The sequence below is a fragment of the Sminthopsis crassicaudata genome, chromosome 1 (genome assembly GCF_048593235.1).
Source record: "Sminthopsis crassicaudata isolate SCR6 chromosome 1, ASM4859323v1, whole genome shotgun sequence".
Taxonomy (NCBI): Eukaryota; Metazoa; Chordata; class Mammalia; order Dasyuromorphia; family Dasyuridae; genus Sminthopsis; species Sminthopsis crassicaudata.
The window spans coordinates 492,137,137-492,160,142 of NC_133617.1; the positions used below are offsets into that span (position 1 = coordinate 492,137,137).

Genomic DNA, 23,006 nt, shown 5'->3' on the forward strand with positions numbered 1-23,006 from the left:
TGGCAGAGGAAAATGTTGGTTGATATATGTTTCTGTTCATGCTTATGCCTTCCAGGGCAAGTTCACCTTTATCTCTACTCTAGAAATTGGGGATCTAGTCAGAACTGGAACTGAAACATGGTTGTACTTATTGCTATCACTAAACCAACAACAAAACCTAATAGTTAGACAATAATAAGATTCAGAAAAACTCTAGAGATCATCTAATTCAAATTCTTCATTTTATACTTTGAAAATCTAAGGCAAAGAATGAAGAGACTTGCTCAAGATTACATGGGAAATACTAGAATTTTCCTTCAAAGATCTTAAGTCTAATCTATTATAAATTGGAATTATTATAATCTGTCAATTTTTGGGTACTCGACTGGGAAAAGGCCCCACAAAAAGAGAGCATTGCAGTTTGGGGATAGGAAGCTCTTTGGAAGTCATTGAATCTAATCCCTTTATTTAAAAGATGAGAAAGTAAGGCCCAGGGAGATTAAATAACTTGTCCAATGTTCCACACTAGCAGATATGAGAGAAAGGATCAGAACTTGTGTCACTTAGCCTCACTGTGATTCAGTTTTCTCATTTGTAAAATGAGAGGATTGGGCTAACTGGCTTCCAGTATTAGATCTGTGATCTTAAGACTTTTTACCTGGTATTCTTTCTCCTATATTATGCTATAAGTCACTGAAGTTGCTTATATTAAATTTATCATACAGTCAAGGAATGTGGATTTCAATGAATAATAAAAAACATGTAGTCACTGAACTGTACAAGGTATACAATATTGTCTTTTGCTTCCTTGATTCATAATACTCTTGTCTAATTAAAAAAATACAATGCCTAAATCTTCATGAAAATGAACAAAATAAGCCAGTGGTAAATGATTAGAATGCTCGGTATATTTTATTATGTATACTTTTAAACAACTTTATTTTTCTCATTAATGAAAACTAAGACAAAGCCTCAGATCTTTGCATATGGAAGCTGAATGATGTTACCTTAGGGTCCTTGCATCTGAATTTCAGTGGCAATGTTTTTATAAGGCTTGGAGGAATACCAGTAACATTTTAACTTAACCTTGGAGCTGCTTGTGTACAGGACTTTCCTCTTATCAAAATTCTGAATCTTGATTACATTTTCTGAAATTGTTCCAACTATGGAACTTCCATTTATGTTAATGTAAATTTCCACATAGAGAATAGGTGTAGAATATGTACGAGGGCATAGCAATGAAATTGTTGCTGAGATTATAAAGAAAGAACATTGTGCTTTCTTAAAAGTGGATAGTGTTTTGTTCTTTCAAATATATTCAGCTTTGGGGAAATTCAATATTAATCATGCATGAAAAAGTGAGCCAGTTACTATTTTGTAGGATAGAACTTCATCTAGGTGGTATTCAATTTCTAGGATAGTCCAGAAATGAAATATTTATTGTCAACAAGTTAATTTCTACCCTTTCCTTGTTTTATCTTTTCAAACATCAACAACAATAAACAACAACAATATGCAATGATTAGAGAGTAACCAGCTTTGCTCAGAACTTTTCTCATCCTTCCCATCACCAGATAAGTCATTTAGGAAACCTGGGTGGATCTGATGAAAATACTCTGCATTCTCAGTTCATAAGGACAGCCCAACCATACAAATTCAAGGTATCATTTAAAAAAAAAAATATATATATATATATTATTTTTAAGTCACCTACATTTTCTACTGTATCCCTGTCTCTTTTCCTTCCAAAGTGTAATTAAGAAAGAAAAAGAAGTTCTACAAAATCAGTCAGTTAACAAGTATTTGTGCCAGGCACTGTGCTAAGAGCTTTGAATTCACATTGCAATGAGTGAGACAACATGGAAAAAACTATGAACATATATCTATATTATTATTTCTCCTTCTGTTTCTCCCCCTCTCTCCCTGTATCTCTTCCTCCCTGCCTTCCCTCTTGTCCCTTCTCATTTTTATGTTTCCCTCTCTTTCTCCCTTTCCCTTTCCCTCTCTTTTTTTCTTTCTCTCCCTCCTTCCCCCCTCTCCATCTATCTATGTAGTAGATGGTAGGTAATCTCAGAAGAAAGAAATTTGTAGTAGGGGGATGGAGGAGAAAGAAGAAAAGGCTTTCTGAGAAGGTGATATTTGCAATAATTCTTGAAGGAAGACAGGCCATCTTATAGACAAGAGTATTTCAGGCATGGGATACAGCTGACAGAAATGTGTCACACCAGTAACAAGAAAGAAAGCAGGTGTTGTTGGATTGCAAAGTATGTGGAGGGAAGTGAAGCGCTTTTACTCTTATTGGTGGCCTATCTATCTAATACCATGGCCTCTTGTTTTTTCTTCAACCCTCCAACTACTTAAAGAAACTTTTTTAGATTACTTCCCTGATCACCTAAATTAGGAAGAGGACAGAATCTGAGCATAGTCAGAGAATAGATAGGAAGCTTCAAATATTGGGTTGGAATTCCAAACAATTCCAACAATTCCAAAATATTGTTGACTAAGATGATGTTTAGGATTTTCACCTAAATTATTGGCTATTGGCTGTGATTTTTATCTTTGTAATATTATATTATTTTGCTTTGCTACTATGAATACCTGAAAATAGCACGAGTAGGTAGTGGACTTATTTCACATCTTAATTTAGATACATTTCATAGAAAATGGAACAGGTTGATTTAGCACATTTAAATAGTGGTCATTTCTCCTCATGGCACTACTCATATGATACTCTGCTTTTTTTAGTTTTTCTTAACCAAAACCAGAAATATCATCAGTTCAGGGCTCTGTACTACAAATATCATGTGAATCTGAATAGACAGAAATGCATTCATATTTTGCCTACCAACAGGAGAAATCAATAGGCCTTCATAAATCAAGAAAGAAGTCAAAGGAAGAGCAACATTTACCAGAAGACCCACAATCTACTGGCTTTATTTACCCCTTATAATGACTTGCTGGTTTGGGCAGTGTTGATGAAAAGACAGAAGATGGCCATGTTTTTCTGGCAACATGGAGAGGAGGCCATGGGTTAAGGCAGTAATTGCCTGTAAACTATATCGAGCAATGGCACAGGAAGCTGAGGAGAGCAACATAATGGATGGTGCCTCAGAAGAGTTAAACAATTACTCAAAGTAAGAAGTCTTCCTTCACTGTAAACTTCAACATCATTTAGAAGAATGAGCCATTTTTTCTGTCTTTGAATTCGTAAAATAAGCATTCATACCACTATATATATATATATATATATATATATATATATATATATATATATATATATATATATATATAATTTTTTTTTTAAACCTTTTAAAAATTACCTTCAACTATCCCAAGGAAGAATGTTTTGGCTCATTCTACTCAATGAATAGGCAATATGGTTTAATCTAAAGAGTATAGGATTTGAAGTCAGAATCTGGATTTTGGCCCTTAATTTTCTTATTCAAAAATTAGGGACCTCTACTAGATGGCCTCTCTAAAATCCTTTAATTTGAAACAACTTTATAACTCCACATTGGAAGCAGTGATTATTAATTTGAGGTTATTCTAGGAGTGAGAAAAATTAATATATTATGCAAAACGTAGGAGAATGTTGCTGTGATATGCTGAGATATGCTTCTTTTATGATCTTTGTTTTCTTATCTTTAACTTACTATGATGAGGTAAAAAGGAGACCTGGAAAAAAGACTATTCTTAGTGGAAACAAATTTGTTTTGCTCAATGTAGGCTAAGAGTTTCTGAGATGAAAAAAGATCTATATATCAAGAACAATGGCTTATATAGATAAAAATACAAAATCCTAGGACTGGGGAAATATACTAGCTCATTTCCATATCTTCTTATAGGACCATAATAAATTATTTCAAATGGATAATCTATTAAATAATTTCCCTATCTTTTTATAGGATCATGATAAACTATTTCAAATAGATAATCTATTAAATCTTGAAATGGCTTAATGGATTCTACAACTTTCCTTTGTTATAGTTTTCAGTGTTTAGCAATCTTTTTTTTGTTGTTGTTGTTTTTGTTATTGTTGTTGTTGAGGATGGCTTTATTTGGGTCTAATGTAGGGATCTTTTCCCAAATGATTTCTCATGGACCCTTAGTAGATAGGTCAAGGGGAAGGAGATGCTAGTTCTCATTTCTTTGCATTTCCCAATATGGAAGGGAATAGCATCATCAGCATCACTCCAGCTCTTCTTTTTCTTGCTTATGAGCTTATAATTTTCAGTCTTCAGAGAAATTTTTAAAAAAGTTTATTCCTCTGAAAAGGTTAGGTAATCTCACCCAAAAATTAATTTCTTAAATTACAACTTGGATTTTTTCATTATGTCCCATATAGAAATAGAGAATAGTGAGTTATCTCTTCCTATGTAATAATCTCTTACTATCCAAAGATTTTAAATTCTACTTCTGCAAACTTTCTATACCAAGTAAAATTGACTTTTAAGTCTTTCTAAATCTTTAACTCATTTTAGGATTCTGACTCATGTTTTCCCATGTTGTTTTTATATAATAGAGAGTTTGGTCAGCTTGCTCTGGACATATTGGAAAAAGCATTTAAGCAGAATGAAAGAATGGCTATGAAGCTGCTGACTTATGAGCTGAAGAATTGGAGTAATTCCACCTGCTTGAAACTGGCTTTGTCTGTGGGGCTACGATCTTTTGTTTCTCACACTTGTACTCAGAAGTTACTAACTGACATGTGGATGGGACGCTTGAAAATGACAAAAAATTCATGGATAAAGGTAATTTTGTATCTCTGTGAAAATCATTGTAATAATAATTATTGTTACATTATCTTAATTTTATATGTTATTTACATCTCACAAAGTATTTTCATGTATTTAATCTCATTTGATCCTTATAACAAATAAACCACAGATGTAGATATTTCAGATGCTATCCCATTTTACAAGAAAAGAAACTGAAGTTTAAGAAGGCATTTAAGAAATGCCTTGAATAATGTCACAGCTAATGAATATCTGTGTAAATATCAATAAGTTAGGATTCTGATTTTAGTAATTAAAAAAATTCTGCCTATTTCTTGACATTATTTAATATTTCTTGGTTTTCTCATTTGTAAGATGCCTGTCTTATATTCCCCAAAGGGATGTTTGAAAGTCAAAAGTTAGATGTAAAAATCATCATAAAATGCATAATCACTATGGATAAATAGAAGTTTGAATGGTGATTAGTATTGGGTTTTTGTTTTTGTTTTTTAAATAGAAGCTACTTTTATCTTGATCTTACTTTTTGTTTTACCAACCTGCTAAGTCTGCTTGTTATAGACAACAGAAAGCAGAATGAAGTTTGCAATATTTTTATTCATTTATTATACTGTATTTTGCCATGTATAAATATATTTCATTGTCCAAAGGTTCATTTTTTCACCCAATCGATCATCTCCACTATATCCAGCCCACTATAACTCAAGGCAATTTCAGCCTGGAATTTTTAAGGGTAATTTAACCAAGTCTTAATTAACAATTGTCCTTTAACTTTCCACTCTGGCCTTAAGCTTTATTGCATGGTTGAAATTAATAAACATGTGTTATTGAGTTCAGCAAAATGAACAAATAACAACCTTTATAATCAGTACAACAGTCTTTCCCCCCTTTCTTTCTTTTCTCTTCCCTTCCTGTTTTTCTAATTTCTTCTTCCTCCTTCTCCTCCTCCTCTTTCTTCTTCTATCATCATCAGCTTTATTAGTCAATATTTTAGTTAGCCAAATTACTTTCTAATTCATTAGTGGTTGGATTCTGTGTGTTGAATCTGAGTTTGGAAAGAATATTAAATTTTCTTGGGAAGTAGAATTTTTAGTCAATGAAGACAAAATACAGAAAGATCTCAAAAATGAACTTAATTATGAGGAAATAAAAGAAGACATTTAAGTAAAAAAATAATCCATATCTTCAGAGTGCAATGGCAAGACAAAGATCAAGATGACTGGGGGATGGCCCAGGATGCAGTGGATGACTTTGGCCTTCTTAAAGACCTTAGTCTTTCCTAAGTCTCAGTTTGTCAATGACTAGTGGCTAGGTAAGAATTAAGATAAAAGATGGTCCAGTTTGCCATTTAAAAGATATTAAACAGGAGGGGAAGATCTACTGAGCTTTCGTCTGGAAGAGAAATAATTGCTATTTACACTCATTCTAAGACTCAAAATCTCAACAAAGACTTTAGATTGGGGTTCTTATTGATCATTCAGAGAAAGCCAGAATGATTTGGGTTTAGTTGGGAGAAAGGGAAAGTCCTTCTGAAGAAGATGGGACTAGAACTGGGACTTGAAAGAAGTCAAGAAAACACTTAGATGAAGGTGAGAGGGCATGGCTTCCCAAGTCTGAGGGATAGCCACTGCATAGTCACAGATAAGAGATGCAGTATTGTGTTTAAGGAAGTCCTTTAAATCCAAATCACACAAGTGACATTATTGGTTGTTTTGAGCTTTGTCTTGCCAATGGACTCTGATGATTCTGTAGGAGCAGGGAGGTTGATATGACTTTATTCAACTTTGTCTTTACCCAAGAGACCTCGGTGCTCTTTCCAGTTCAAATCTAGTTCATATGCAAGTCAAGACATCATGCTCCTGATGTCACTGATTCTTTTTGAGAATGAAGATTAAACAATCACCACCACAGCAATCCATATAATTGTAAGCTGAAAGGCTCAAAACTAGTCTTGGAAAATGGATTTGGGAGTTATATTGTAGATTGTTCTCTGAAGACACTGACCCAGTGACCATCTGTGACTTCAGAGCTCAACCCAACATCAGGAAAAGAAAAATCAAAAAGAAACCATGTAATCCTACTCTACATAAAGGCATGGTATGTCTATGGTGAGAATATTAAACATCGTTCTATACTCTACATCAAATAACAACAACATATCTCTACTCCCCCAAATAGAAGAATTAGAGAAATTCCTGAATGGAAAGACAGACTGGAAAAAGTAATTAATTCCTTTGTAATGCTGGGGAAACTGAGCAAAATAGAGATTAGAAAATATTTAATAATGTATTAATTGGAGACATATACTGGGATCAATTGGATCCATGTTTGATTCCAGGGCTGAATGAGACTATCGTCTCCAAGAATCCAGCAGAATTCTCAATGACACACACACATATATATATATATATATATATATATATATATATATACACATGTGGCTCAGATGCAGAGGGTAGACTGAGTCAGGGCAGAGTCAGAGTACTGAGAGCAGGAATGGGATTCTGATAGGGTGGGGTGAGACTCTGGAAAGGGGATGACATAATCAGGCGGAGGCACCCTGGAGATGGGGAGAGGCATGTTGATAAGATGCTATCTGACATTCTTATAGCTTGGGATGGGGAGAGGCATTCTGATATTCTAAAACAAATATTCTGATAAAGAGGGAGGAGAGGTTTTGCAGTACTGAGAAGTGGGGAAACCAAGGCAGGACTGAGTCAGAATAATAAGGAAACTTAGTCAGGACAATAAAAGAGAACTATGGCATAACACCTTGAAAGATGAAAATTGAGAGGGAAGATATGGCTACAAGCTAATTCATTATACATGGTATGAATAAGATTATTCTTCATTCAACAAGTATTATACATTTACTATGTGGGAAGGTGAAAGAGTATATTGAAGTGGATCTAAAATTGATCTCTAAATCAGGACAATTTAGTTTCAAGTCCTAGCCCTGACTTATATTGCCTGTGTTATCCTATGAAATAAATCATCACTTTCCACTCCAGGAAACTGAGATTATAAATTGCAGGTCTGCACTGGGAGAAGAAATTTCTTTATTAAGAGTTGCTTACATCCTTTAAAATTATACCTCCTAATTAGGAAAAAAAAATTCTATGTTCTTAGGATGAAAAGAAAAACAGAAGCAATCCTTGTTCTCAAGAAGTTTATGTTTTGCTTTTTTCCCCCCTCTACCAAATTTCAGAATAACTATGGACATCTTTACCCTAAATTTTGTTATATGCTGTGTAGCTTAGAAATAAAAGCTTTAGTGAATTCATGGGGTAATGCATTGAATTAATGCATTAAATTGAGTCAAGGGATATTTGGGGTTAAAGTCATAGGAAACAACTTTCAACAAATTCCTTAGATTATAAACTCCCTATGGGTTAGAAACTGTCTTTTGTCCCTTTTTGTATTCTCATTGCTTCCCTTTTTTTTCCTGAGGCAACTGGGGTTGTTAAGGCCCAAATATGCCCAAGTATGAAGGGGCAGGTTAATTCTTTAAAAGCCCTCACAGCTGTGAATCATAACACACTTGAAGGAAATGCAACTCAGCCTTTACAGACACAGTTGTTGCTTATGAATTGGGAATGAAATAAGTTGGGAGGCAAGGAGGAAGAGGAGAGAGGTCAGAGAGCACAACTGCCTCTCAGTCTTCTTGTATTATTATGAAGGGATCAGGGTCAGGTCCTCCTGACTTCAGGGCTGGTGCTCTGTACCACCTAGCTGCCCCCCACCATTGCTTCTCACAAAGCCTGACACATAGGAACTACTTAATAAATATTAATGGATTGATAATTGAATATATTCCATGGTGCATCAGAAAAAAAAAATCAAAGGTCTGGATGTCATTTTGTATTGTATGTTTCTAATGGTATTTAAGATTATAATGAAGCAATGTGTTATCTTAGTGTAATGGAGACTGGTTCTAGGCCAGGCTAGGAGACTTCTTTTTCTCTGATCTAGTCTCTCAAACATTGTAAGTACTTTGATCCTGAACAACAGATATCAATATACAAAGCAACTGGGCAGTAGATTTCAGAAGTAATATGGTTTTAGTTCTGAAGATGGAAAGGACATTGATTTGGAGGATTTTCTAAATACTGTAAAATGCATAAATCAAATAATACCATCTCGTAAAAGATGAAAAGAAAAAAAGTCCTTTTAGAAATAACAAAATTCAGCAAGTTATGTGACTGCAATGTGCCTCAGTTTCCTCACTTATAAATCAGGGATAATACCTGCACCACCTTACTTGAAAGGGCTGTTGTGTGTTTGTAAACTGGAGAGTGATGTAGAAATATAAAGTAATGATAACTCACATTTATATGGAGATTTAAGGTTTGAAAAATACCTTAGTTATATTGCTTCTCTTGATCTTTATATATCACCATTTAATAGGTGAGGCGCAGAATGTTTGTAACTTGTCCTGGGTTACCATACTCAGATTTTTCTGAATCAGATTTTTGTACTCTAGCTTCTCTGTCATTTAGCTACTTGATGTAATGTGTTTTTTGGTATTTTATTAATTTTTTGTGTTTGTTTTCTTTTAAAGATCATAATAAGTATTTTTTTACCACCCACCATATTGATGTTAGAATTCAAAAGCAAGGCAGAAATGTCACATGTTCCTCAGGCACAGGACTCTCAGTTTACATGGCATAATGGTGATCAGAGTTCCAGCAGTCCCAAAGAAAACGTCTCAGTAGTAAGTACAGAACAGAGGAGAATTGAAATCTCTCAAGATTGTTGTTCTCTCTCTTTCCACCTCTAATGCTCAGCAAACTCTATTTTGTTACTTAATGTCCATCAGATATTTGCCATGCCTTGACATGAGGTTGAAATGTCTTTTAAATCTCAGACTATATTGTATATAACAATATTTTTGTATCTTCTATACTACTCCAGCTAGAATTCCAGTCGAAAATTTATAGTAGCCTGGGTATTATATATATAATAATTGTCAGTACAAATATTTTATTAATCAGAATGTTCCATGTTCTAATTGTGATAAAGAACTAAATGTTTTCACGTCTAAGTAGTTAAGCTTGATATTCCTTTTGCTATGATTGGCAGAAGGGATTACTTTAACACTTCTGAGTAACTATTAGTGGGGAATCCCCATATTTTTGAACTTGATTAGATTCATACTTTTTGTTGGTATCTTCTCTATTCCACTTATAGAAATATCTGCATTTGGTTTAGTCTGGGAGTACTGTTTGCCTTTCCCGATCATTATTTATATTGGTGCTTTTCTTCTGAGCCTATCTCCAATATAATTGTCAGTACTTTATTTGTATGTTCTCTCCTCTATTAGACTGTGAGCTTCTTGGTTGCAGGGACTGTATTGTTTTCTTTCTTTCTTTCTTTGTATCCCCAAAGCTTAGGACAGTGTCTAGAATATAATAGAAGTTTAATAAATGCTTTGTGACTTGCCTTGCCTTTAGTTTGTATTCCAGATAGACTCCTTTCTAATTAACTTACATTGCCACTTATTTCTTTTTAATCCATCTCATAGAGGAATTCACCATCTTTCTTTACTCATATTCTTTATATTGAGATTCTTGCTTATGTTGTTATTCAATTATGTCTGTCTGTGTCTTCAAGGACCACAGTAGTCCAGACTCTTCTGTTTTTTTACTATCTCCCCAAATCTGTTCAACATCTTGTTCATTGCTTCCATGAGACTATCTATCCTTCTCATCCTCTTTTTTCTCCTTTTCCTTTTGCTTTCAATCTTTTCTGACATCAGGTCCCTTCAGATATATCATCTACTTTTGAGTGAATAATAAGCTTCAAGTCTATGACATTTAATGCCTTTAAAATATCTTTCATTAAAATGTATTTTTAACATACATACTATATTATATATAATTGTTTTATATATTATGTGCTATATGATCATAGAATTATACATATAATAATATAACATAATATAGTATAACATATTATGCAATTGTAATAATATAACAGATGATATAATATAACAAATTAGGACCAAATAAGACTTAGACATTCCCTTTAAAAGTGTGTAGAGTTGGCCCCAACCCAAAGTCCCAAATTTGGAAATGATTTTGGAAAAATAAGTAAACAATAAAAGACTTCCCAAATAAAGATCAATTATGATGACTGACAAACACAGAAGAGAATGACTGCATAATATCTCTAAACAAAGCCTCATAGAAATCACCAGTGATGGTAGAAGAAAAGTAAGTTAGCATTACCTTCCTTACAACCCCCAAGAAAAAATATCATAACTTGGGAGCCATCTAGGTCTAAGAAAGATCTCTTGGATCTATATCAGCAGAATGGCTTTGCAGTTCAACAGATCTTTAATTCCTGTAGACACCAGTTCCTACTCCTTATGCTCTAGAAATGTTAATCTCTCCTTCCCCTTCCTACTTATCATTACTTGCATTAGTAATTAGTCTCTCAAACATTGTAAGTACTTTGGTAATAATTTACCTTTTTAGTATTTTTTTTTTGTTTCAGAGTATTCAATGACATAGTATGTTTCCTAAGAATAAAACAAATGTTTCTCATATTTTTTCTTTTTTTAAACCCCAGAAAAATTATGATTTTGAAAAAGGATCTGATGAAAAACCTTATGATAGTCAGAACTTTGTCTTACATCGTGGGCCCCAAAGCCTTCCTGCTACCAGAAAAGTCTATGAATTCTACAATGCTCCAATTGTCAAGTTCTGGCTTTACACGGTTGGTCACTACTCCAAGTCATATTAAAATACTACTTCTTTCAGTGATTATAAAAATGCAAGTAACAGCATTGCTCATTTATTTTTCATTTAACAAGAAAAGAACATACCAACAAGGGGAGGAAGCCCTTTGATCAAAATGTTTGAAATGATGGTGCAGAGGATGATGATAAGTGTAAAGGAGAAGAAGGGACAAAACTTTCAGGAATAGGAATGCAAGCTTTCTTGCTTATGAGACTTTAGGAATTCCTTGTTGTATCCCATGGTATTGTACTCTATGGATGATGTAGGAGTACTTTACAATCCTTAGCATACTATATTTTCTCAGTGACTTTTTGAGAGAATCATATTAGATTAGATAAATTGAGATTTAGTTTGTAATTGGAAGGAATACTGGACCAGATTCATAGGACTAGTAATGCTAGCTGGGTGACTAAATGAAAAGAATACTGGCCCAGGAGTCAGGTAGACCAGGTAGACACTTCCTGTGTGTGTAATCATGACGATGTCACTTAACCTTTGTCTGCCTTAGTTTCCTAAGCTATAAAATGAGATAATAATAGTACCATCCTGATAAGAGTTGCTGTAAGACTCAAAACATTATTTGTAAAGCATCTAGCACAGTGCCTGGCACATAGTAATTGTATAATAAATGCTTCTTTTTTCCTTTCTACTCTGTGGCACTAAATTAATTGTAACTGTTGTTAAGTAGCTTAGCTTTTCTGATTCTTGGTTTTCTAACTATAAAGGAAGGTTGAAATTAATGATTTTTAAGGGCTCTTCATTTTCTAATGGTTTAAGATTCTAAATATATGGAAAGAACTTTAAGAATAACTAAAGCATGTGTGTGTCTTAATATTTTTTCTCCGTGAAAATCATCATTTGTGTGCACTAATTCTTTAAATTTTTAATTTCTTCCTTGTGTATAGAAGTCAGATATCATTTCTAATTCTATATTGGCACAGATTTTTGGAAAAAAAGAAATAGGTGGGATAATAGTATTTTTAAAAAGTCAAACTTTCTTTTTTTTCTTTTCTTTTTTTTGTCTTTATTTTTATTGACTTTTAAAAAAAAAAGCATTTGATTTGTTCAAGAAAACAATTCCTCACTTTTTTCCAACAATATATCTCATATGCATATGTTTAAATCATACAGTGTTACTTGAAAAAAAAAAGTTTTACTGGAGAAATTTGCTCAATAGTCCTCTATCTTTTAATATAAGAATGATACAAAATAGGAAATTATGCTTTTGATAAACCTGATTGTAAGAGGCCCCAAAACAAAATTCAAGTCAAAAAAGGATTCTCAATAGACCAAGGGTTCTTTTTTTCTGTTATAGACCCCTTTAGCAGTTTGGTGATACATATCGTTCCTTTCTCAGAATGTATATTTTAGTTGAAGGAAATGATAAATTTAAATTAGAGGATAGAGCAAATAAAGATATATTTTTCCACCTAATTTCATGATATCATCAAAGAGATATTTCAATAAACAGATACAGTTCTATTTTAGATGGTAGAAATGCTGAGATAAATAGAAATTTTGTAGTCCACAGTATGCATAGAACCTTTTTCTAACTTACCCAGTATTCCAAATGATTGAGAAGGTAGTGTATTGTAGTGGGTAGGGGGCTTGACTTCTCATTAGGAGATTCTGGGTTCAAGTCTCACCTGAGCCACAACCATAGGGTAAGTCATTTAATCTTTCAGGGGATTGTTGAACTCTCTAAATTCTTAAGTTATACAGAGGATATTGATGTGCATTGAGAGAACAAATTCCTCAGTAGAATTGCCCTATACATCAAGTTATAGCTAAAAAATAAAGATGACATGCATTCCCTAATAACGACAATAAAGTCTATACATGCTCAATCAGGACTTTCCCCATCTCAACAAGGAACCTGATAGGACCTACACCTATTCCAGGGATTCAGACATAGCTCCCAGTATCTTGAGAACAGATCTTTAGGAGATAATTTATGAGCCACATAGGAAAACTTACTCCTCTTGTAGGTTTTGATAGAAATCCATGCCATGTAGATCATTCCTTCTAAATAAATAAATGCATAATAAATAAATTAATCCATTCTAAATAAATAAATAAATGAGCATTTTAAAATTATTGCTTCCAAATATTTTTATTGTATCAAAAAATCATATTTACTCCCAGAGGATCAAGAATTGCTACTACTGAGGATATTCAAAATTGTCTAGTCAGCTTTGAGAACAATTCCCAAAAAGAAGTCATAAAAATGTTTTGAATCATGGGAGTTTCCTTGGGATAAGGAGATAATAACTTCTCAGTGTGATTTCTTTCAAAAATAGAATTTTTTTTTAAAATTAGGTAGGCCTACTCATATTTACATTAAAAATCAGAATGAATACTAGTGATACCTAACATATAGCATTATTATGTGTTTTTCAATTATTATCTCATTTGATCTACACAACAACACTGGGAGGTAGGTTTTATTATTAATCCCAATTTTACAACTAAGAAAACTTGAGACAAACAGAAGTTAAGTGACTTGCTGAAAGGTCACACAGCTATTAAGTATCTGAGGCTGCATTTGAATTTGTCTTCTAAAGACCTCTATCCAATGTGTCACTTAGAATGAATGAATAGAATAGAAATGAATGGATGATTATAATGAATAGAATAGCATGAATTTATGAATAGAATGAATGAATTATTAGAATGAATGAGAACACACAGAATAAAATGAATGAATAAATAGAAATGAATGAAAAAATAGAAAACATGTATTAAGTATCTACCAAGCACTATGCTAAGTTTTGAGGATAGAATACAAAATTGAAAGCAGTCTATACCCTTATAAATCTTTTATTCTAACGAGGGAGATAACATATAGGTGAGTGGAATCCAGGGAGAGAGATTTTTGATTTAGAAAGTTACTGAGATAATGAATAGAAGTATAGAGGAGGAGATTGGTACAATCTTTAAGAGTAATGATGTAATTGATTTGATTATTGGGGGGAGGGGAAGAATGGGAAGGAAAAAAAAGAGAAAGAAAGAGATACACTTGTGGCAGTTTATTATACATATATAATATACCTATTAGATTATGAGAAGGTATTTACATAATACAAGTAAAGATCATATTTGGAAAGAAAACAACTATATTATCATCTCTACAATGTATATAAAACAGGATATATTACCTTTAGAAAGCAATCCTAGTTAAAATAGTATTACTTGGAAATTAAAAAAAAATAAAATCTGGAAAGGAGACTAATTGCAAACACATTTAAGTAAAGTACATAGTTTAGCGGAAGTATGGTGTGGTGGCTCGGGAATTGGATATATAGTGAGGAAAACCTTGCCTCTGTGCAAAGCTATGTAAGGCACTTAAACTCTAAATGTCTCAGTTTCCTTATCTGTAAAATGAAGGAGGATGAACTTCCAGTACTAATTCAATGACAACTTTTTTTTAATTGTCTGATTTCAGTAATTTAAATAATTGGCTTTGAGAATCAGAATAAATAATTTTAAGATCAATGTTTCAAAAGGGATGCAAATTAGGCAACTAAAATTAGAATAGCTTCATAGAATAGATAGCTAATAGGGACTGCAACACTTCTTACTTAGAAATATTATGGTAGGAATACCTAAGACTAATGTTTATCACACTTATATATTTCATTTTTTGCAGCTTGTTTGTTTGACCCAGTGTCTGGTATGTGTCTGAAGGTGATAGTGTTTAAACCTCAAAGAAAGACTCTAGATTACTGTATTATTCACTGACATTGTCTGTTTGAGGAAGCCAATGGTGATTACTATTTAGCTCAACTCCACCCTTGTCAGTCCTCCAGTCCTTCTTCCTGGGTTAGCCAGGAGACTTCCAATGAGACTTTAACACTTAAGACTGAATATTGTTGCTGTTGATGATGGAGACAGCTAGAGTATTTTTAATTACAAAATATCTTTGTTCTAAACCCAGAATCCTCAAGTTTTATCATGCCCAACATATGAATTTAATTTTAAGAATTTGATAACACAGAAAATGAATTCTCTAGAAGACCCATAAGGGGAACCTTCACTTTTCACAACTTAAAGTAGCATACCAGATTTAACTTTTTCCTTCAATTCTTAAGTGAATAAAGCTGATAGTGACATAATACTTGAAGGTTTGCAAAGCACTGCTTAATTTATCTTACTCAATATTATTAATAACTTTCATTTAGGATCAGAATGACATATACTGGCTTGCCACTTAACAGAAAATAACTAAGTTAAATGATTTTAAGTATTGAAGCTAGAATTTGAACCCAGATTTCCTAATTCCAAGACCAATACCCTATTTCTTCTTCTTCCATTTGTATCTCTTTATGAAGTTGCCTATTTATGTTTTTTAAATATGAGATAATTCTTGATTCTATTGTTATTTAAAGGTATTCTGTCTTGGTCTGTTTTTCTAGTTCTATTACTAGTTCACTCAGCACCATGGTGTGTGTATCTTTCTTCCACAGATGGCATATTTGGCATTTCTCATGCTCTTCACCTATACCGTATTGGTGGAGATGCAGCCTCAGCCCACAGTGCAAGAGTGGGTTGTTATTATCTACATTTTTACTACTGCCATTGAGAAAGTCAGGGAGGTGAGTTCTTACATTTTACCCCTTTCTATAAAATATTGTTTTGGTAGAAGAAACAAGTCCTTTTTAAAAGAAAATAATCTATATACATTTATGTGTGTGTAAATCTTATTTAGGAAGGGAAAACCTACTATGTACTAGGCATTGTGTTAAGCACTTTAAGAAATATTATCTCATTTGGTTCTTACAACATCCCTTTGAGGCAGGCACCTTTATAGTTTCTGTTTTACAGTTGAGGAAACTGAAGCAAATGCAAGTGGCCCAGGATCACATGACCATTAGTTGTCAATCTGATTTGAACTAAAGTCTTCTTCTATCACTCTGTCCTCTGCACTTCCTAACTGCCCCGTTAATGTAATGAAGGAACAGGACAGAAAATGCTTAATTTAATTTCTTTTAATTTTTAAAATTTAAAACATTTATTTTTTTCATTACTACAATTTTCCCCAGAATTTCTCCCCACCCCTCTCTCTTTCTCTCTCCAGTCATCCAATTATAACAAATAATATTTTAAGGAAAAAAAAACTCAGCAAAACTCAGCAATACATTAAAAAAGGCTGAAAGTATGTGCAGTGTGTCATACTTAAAGATTTCCTACTTCTGCCATTGAATATAGGTGTCTTCTCATTCTGATTTCTAATCTGTGGTGGTTACTATATGATAGCTCATTAGGAGAGAAATCACTAGTAGAATAACATCTAGTCATCTTTATCTGATTGTTTGAGCTCCTTGGTATCTTTAAGGAATTCTAAGGTCATTGTTTACTCCAGAAATTTCTTATCTTTCCATTGATGGTATTTGTAGGACCAGAAGGAAGATTGCTTCTTACATTTGGTATTAATGAATTACTAATAGACTTGCCTACTATTTTTGAGTGCTTAAACATGTTCCCCTTGATGGTATCAGATAATTGTTACAGCCTACCATTACCTGACTTTTCTTATATTTGTTTCTTATTGTTTTGTTTCACAGATGTGAGTGCTGTTAGGTTATGTAGTATGTGAGTTCATTTTTAGCTTTTCAAAAGTTATACCACATACCTTGTTGATTGACACTAAAGATCTCTCCAGGACATTTTTTATAGAAGCAAGACAAATATACCTTTCTAGATTTCACCTTGCTTTTGAAAATTATTTTCAGTTCCAAATTCTCTCTCTTCCTCTACTTCCCATACCAATGAGAAGGCAAGAAATATAATACCAATTATATGCATGAAATAATATAAAATATATTTCCACATCAGCCATTCAACTTGCCTTTAAAAAAATGTTTTCCCCACATGCTTAAAACATTCAATTACCATCAGACTTAGTTGTGACCTATAGTCTTATAGGTTTTAGCAAATATATATTTCTAAATCTTAAATTTATTACATGGAATTACTTTAATTTATTTCTTCCTTCAAACAACTTGTTCAATAATTAAGTAAATGTATTTTTAATATTATATATATATTGCTTGTTATTGGCTACACTAGAACTTACTATCTCGTTTGGGAAATAAGACAGAGAAGAGATCATATCTATGCTGTCTTCTTAGAGGCTTTAGGGAAAATAACTTTATTAACAGTCTCATTTTCCATTTGTTAGACATTTTATCAGTTAAAATTTCATAGTAAATGTCATGATAAAGGGTTTGTTATAATCATGAAGCTCAATCTACAGAACAACAGCTAGCCCATAATAATAGTGCATGGTTGATTTGGTTGTGATAAATGATCAGCTATAATAACTCAGTATGACAGATGCATTTTCTAATACTGGTTCTTATCAAAATCCCTGTTTTTAACAAAAGTTGTTGATTGCTTGTAGTTTACTCATTATCTCTTATTTGCTAATTCACTATGAAAATTAAAATGTATGCTATAGCATCAGTATTTGTAAGTTGAATGCTTTTGAAGATTTTTAGATGGAGAAGAAATGAATGGAATCAGGCGACCAATTTATACATTATAAAAACATTGAAAAGACAAATAGCTTGGAAGTTTGTCTGATCAATGCTATGATCATTTGTAATTCCAGAGGACTGCAGATGAAACTTACTACCTACCTTCTGGCAGAGTGTTGATTGATTCAGGGTGTGGAATAATTAATGTATACCTTTTGGGATTTTTAGGGAATATATTTTGCTTAATTTGGAATAGTTGTTACAAGGAATTTTTCCTTCCCAAAGTTATAGGAAAAGGAGGAACAGAAAATTGATTTCATTAATTAAAAAAATTATAGTGAGAATGATTTATAACTTATTCATTGGCATATTTAACAAAGATTTTTTTCTTACTAGGTCCTAATATATTCAGAGCAATACTCTAGAACTTTATCCTCATAAATATGTATAATAATATAACATAATAATATATAATTATATAATATATTAGCATATATTATATAATATACAATAATATAACATATGATATATTAGTATATATTATATAATATATAATAATATTATAATAATATAATATATGAATATAAATAAGACATGGTTCTGTGTTTAAGTAGCTTATGATCTCAAAAAGGGATCAAACACATTAATCTGAGCATAATATAAAGAATAAGAGAAATATTAACAGTATGAATGAGAACTACAAAGAAGAAGAGATTACTTCTGGCTTCTAAATCATGGAAGACTCCTTGAAGAGGTGTTTTTTTGAGTAGGGTACTGCAAATACTACTGGGTAGTATTTCACCAGATAAAAATATGAATAAAAAGAGTAGTCCAGACAATCATGTCATGATTGAAGGCATAAGGAGAGAAAAAACTTGAGATATGTTTATGGAGCAACAAGTATTCTAGAGCAGGATATGTGAAGCTCCATAACATGAGATAAGACTAGTGCCATATGGTGAAAAGTCTTGAATATGAAGCTAAAATTTTGAGACTTATTTTTTAAGCAGCAACTTGTCTCTAATGTTTCTTGAGCAGGGAAGTGATACAATTAGAGTTATGGTTATGATTAATCTTGTAATAGTGTGAAAGATAAAATGCAGGTGGGGAGAAATGTAGGAGACTAGGTGAAAGATAATGGGATCTTGTATTAGAATTGATGGTCTTGGTAAGAAAGAGATAACTGATGAATATTCACAGCCTTCTGGAAGGAAAAGAAAAAGAATGTATCAGTAGAAGTTTTAAAGTTTGGAAGAACTTCATTAACCCATATTGGATTACTTCAATAATCACAGTGAAATAAAATATGTTTTCTTATGAGTTTGAGAGGTAAGGATGAGGGAAGTATTGAGAGTTTGAGAGGAACAAAAAAAGTTTGAAATGATTTCTGTGGGGAATATGACAGGATTTCTTCATTGAATAATGCCTCCTGATGTGGCAAAGCTCTATAGCAATGTTATTACAGATGTAGTCTCCACTTTACTCTTCTCCCCATTCCTCCAGAAAAAAAATTAAGGGACCATGTTAAGTTCAATGGCATGAATTTGTGTTTGTTGAATTAAGTTTTTATTTTTTTAATTATTGAAAAATAAACTTTTCTTCCTTCTATTCTTTCTTCTTAAGAAGAGAGAAAGGGAGAGAGAGAGATAGAGACAGAGATGGAGGGAGGAAGAGAGACAGAGACAGAAAAAAAAACACCACACTGAAACAAATATGTATAATCAAGAAAAATAAATTCTTCCATTAAAAAAATCTCTGTACTCTGAGATCATTATTTCTCCATCATGAAATGTAGAAAACATGCTTTTTGTGAGTACTCTGAAATCCTGGTTGGTTGTTTATATTGATCAGATTTATTAAGTTTTTCAAAATTGTTTTTCTTAATAATAATGTTGTTGAATAAATTGTTCTCTTCATTTTGTTCACTTAACTCAGCAGGAATTGATACAGATCTTTCCAGGTTTTTCCCTCCTTTTTTTGAAACTGCCTCCCTCCTTCTCTCTTATAGACTAATAAAATACTTTTTCGTCATTCTTATTTGATGATCATTGCCTACTTTCAAATTCTCTGCCTATTCAAAAATAACTATTATAAATATTGTTATATATGTTCTTTTTTTCTTTTACCTTTGTAGAATTTGCTATTGGTTTTTCTGGACCAACAAGTATGCATAGTTTAATAACTTTTTAGGCATAGTTTCAAAATATGATCTCAGTGAACTGGGTTTTTCTAGCTGTCAACCTGAGTTTGGAAAAAAAAAGATAATGAGAAAAATTTGAGACTAAAGATTGTCAAGACAGACCAGGGAGAAATTTAAAGAAGCTTAACAATGGAATTCAAATTGGATAGGAAGATATATAAAGTGGGATGAGGGACTAGTGGAATAATGAGTGTCTCTGGGATTGAAGACCTAATGGAAATTGTTTCAGTAGAAAAGTAGTGATTATGATCAAAGATGTGATATATCTGAGCTTTTTGAAACTTTTGGTCTGTTTTAGTTAGATATTAAGCATCAAATAGCAGAAACCCATCTCTCTACCCCAAGCCTGCTGATTATCTCTGCTTTTAAAGTCCATTTAATGTTCTATGTTTGGAGTATTTCTTTTCCTATGATAATAAATTACTATTGAGAACAGATAAGATCCTTTTCATTTAAAATCTCCATAGTTTGAGAATGAGGTTTCTAAAAATGTAGTCAAATTATAGCAAAATTCAAGTTTAAAAAAGGTATGTCTCTTTTAAAAATGAAATGAACCAAAAATGAAAAGAACTAAATGAAATTCAGAAGGAAACATAGAGATAGCTTTGAAAATAGCATTTTATTATATCATATACTTAAAAACAAAACATAATTTTATCTAATAGAGATTCTTAGGTTCATGAATAATTCTCTTTTTCTGTCTAACTTCATTTAGATCTCTTATAGAATCTGACTTATTTTACTTTATTTTCTTGCGAGGCAATTGGGGTTAAGTGACTTGCCTAGGACTTGCCACAGCTAGGAAGTGTTAAGTGCCTGAAGTTGCATTTGAACTCAGATCCTCCTGACTCTGGAGTGGTGCTCTGGACCATCTAGTTATCTTGGAAAATATTTTAATGTGGAAAAGATTTGCTTCTCTGTTGCTTTTTATTGCTTTAGGGTTAGAAAAGCTCCATGCTTTTGACCTGACATTATATCACGAAATTGTTTTATTAGATCATATATCATCACATCACTTTCAACAATATAAAAACACATTTATTGAATCTTTACAATAGGTAAGTTCCTGTTTGATATATGGTCCATACATTAAGACTAAATTTGGTGCCTGTATACCTGGAAGATTTGATAGGCGATCAATATAGCAGAGTAGAAAGGGATCAGAAGTTGGAGACAAGACTTGGTTTCAGATCCCAGTTCTGCTATTTTCAAAACATGAAACTTCAACAAATCATTTCTGGGCCTCATTTTCTTTCCATCTGTAAAATGAGGTGGTTTAGATGAGGTGATTAATAAATTCCCTTCCAGAATGAAAATTGTTAGCACTAATATCTGTCTGCCCAGGTTGCATGTACCTTCGGATTCTAATGTTTATTGTGCAACAAGAAAATGATATTCGCACACATGTATTGTACCTAGACTATATTGTAACACATGTAAAATGTATGGTATTGCCTGTCGTCGGGGGGAGGGAATAGAGGGAGGGGGGGTAAATTGGAAAAATGAATACAAGGGATAATATTATAAAATATATATATATATAATAAAAAAAAAAAAGAAAAATAAATTCCCTTCCAGCTCTAGATCTCTGATCCTAGGATCTCATGATTAATTTTCAATAGTTCCATTAACTTTTTACTGTCTTTTTCCTTTCAAGATATTTATCTCAGAACCAGGGAAGTTTACCCAAAAGGTAAAGGTGTGGATCAATGAATACTGGAACTTAATAGACACAATTGCCATCAGTCTGTTCACAATTGGTTTTGGCCTTCGATGGGCTGATGATCCCTCTTCACAAACATCGGGAAGGTTAATTTATTGCATAGATATCATATTCTGGTACTCACGACTCTTGGACTTCCTTGCTGTGAATCAACATGCTGGTCCATATTTAACCATGATTGGGAAGATGGTGAGTATTTTCTGGCTATAGCTAGTAATTTTTCTTTCTTTATAAAAGTTTTTTCAATTAAAAATATTATTTTCTCTTTTTTCCACATCCTTCATTGCTTGAAAAGGAAAGGAAAACAAAATAAAACTCTTGAAACAAATATATATATATATATATATATATATATATATAGTTAAGCAAAACAAATTCCAATATTGATAATATTCATAAATGTATGTCTTACTCTGTATTTTGGATTCACACCTCGTTTTTCCTAGTATATTCTAGTATATTTTTTTCTAAAGCTATTTCAGAATTGGGAGTTAGTTCTCATGAATAGTTCTATTAATGCAATGACAAACCGTGATTCCAGTGGACCAGTGAAGGTTTCTCACCCCTTGAAAGAGAAGTGGTTACATTTGTTTTATTTGTACAAAATAAACCTTCATCAACCTTCATCCCTAGTATGATTCTCTTTTGTACAGGCTCTGAAGGGTTTATGTTATATAGTATTTAAACAAGGTTCATTCACATGAACCACATAGCTAATATGATCAAAAAACAAGGGAGCCCAAATCATAAGATTAGGTGTACCCATTACAAGTCCTGGGTGTGATAACCCAAAACAAGAATGATTTTGGTGGATCTAGAACCTGGGCAGAACCTCATAGTCACCTCTAGAGAGTTATTGGGATCAGGCAACATTCTGGGTGTGAACAATATTTAATCACATAAGATTGGATTTAAACAGTATAATTATTCCCAAATTCCCAAAAATAATTTTTCTATAAGTTATTGAATATTTCTGAGTTGTCTGTCTTTCACTGTTGTTATTGTATAAATTGTTCTCTTAATTCTTTTTTTCTCAATGCACTCTATCAGTTCATTCCAGTCTTCCTAAACTTCTCTGAAACATGCTTTCTTCTAGCATGATAGTATTCTATTTCATTTCTATCATAATTGATTTAGCCATCTTTTCAA

General features: G+C 32.5%; 1 protein-coding gene across 1 annotated transcript in view; it reads left to right on the forward strand.

Annotated features, from left to right (window-relative positions):
* The window catches only part of TRPM6 (transient receptor potential cation channel subfamily M member 6), a 154,645-nt gene that overhangs the window by 63,303 nt on the left and 68,336 nt on the right, over positions 1-23,006 (forward strand). Inside the window, 9 exon segments of the mRNA XM_074281417.1 lie at positions 1,554-1,640; positions 2,831-2,920; positions 2,922-3,008; positions 3,010-3,113; positions 4,502-4,730; positions 9,274-9,426; positions 11,286-11,432; positions 15,922-16,050; positions 21,792-22,046. Of these exon segments, the coding sequence (XP_074137518.1) occupies positions 1,554-1,640; positions 2,831-2,920; positions 2,922-3,008; positions 3,010-3,113; positions 4,502-4,730; positions 9,274-9,426; positions 11,286-11,432; positions 15,922-16,050; positions 21,792-22,046 (1,281 nt within the window).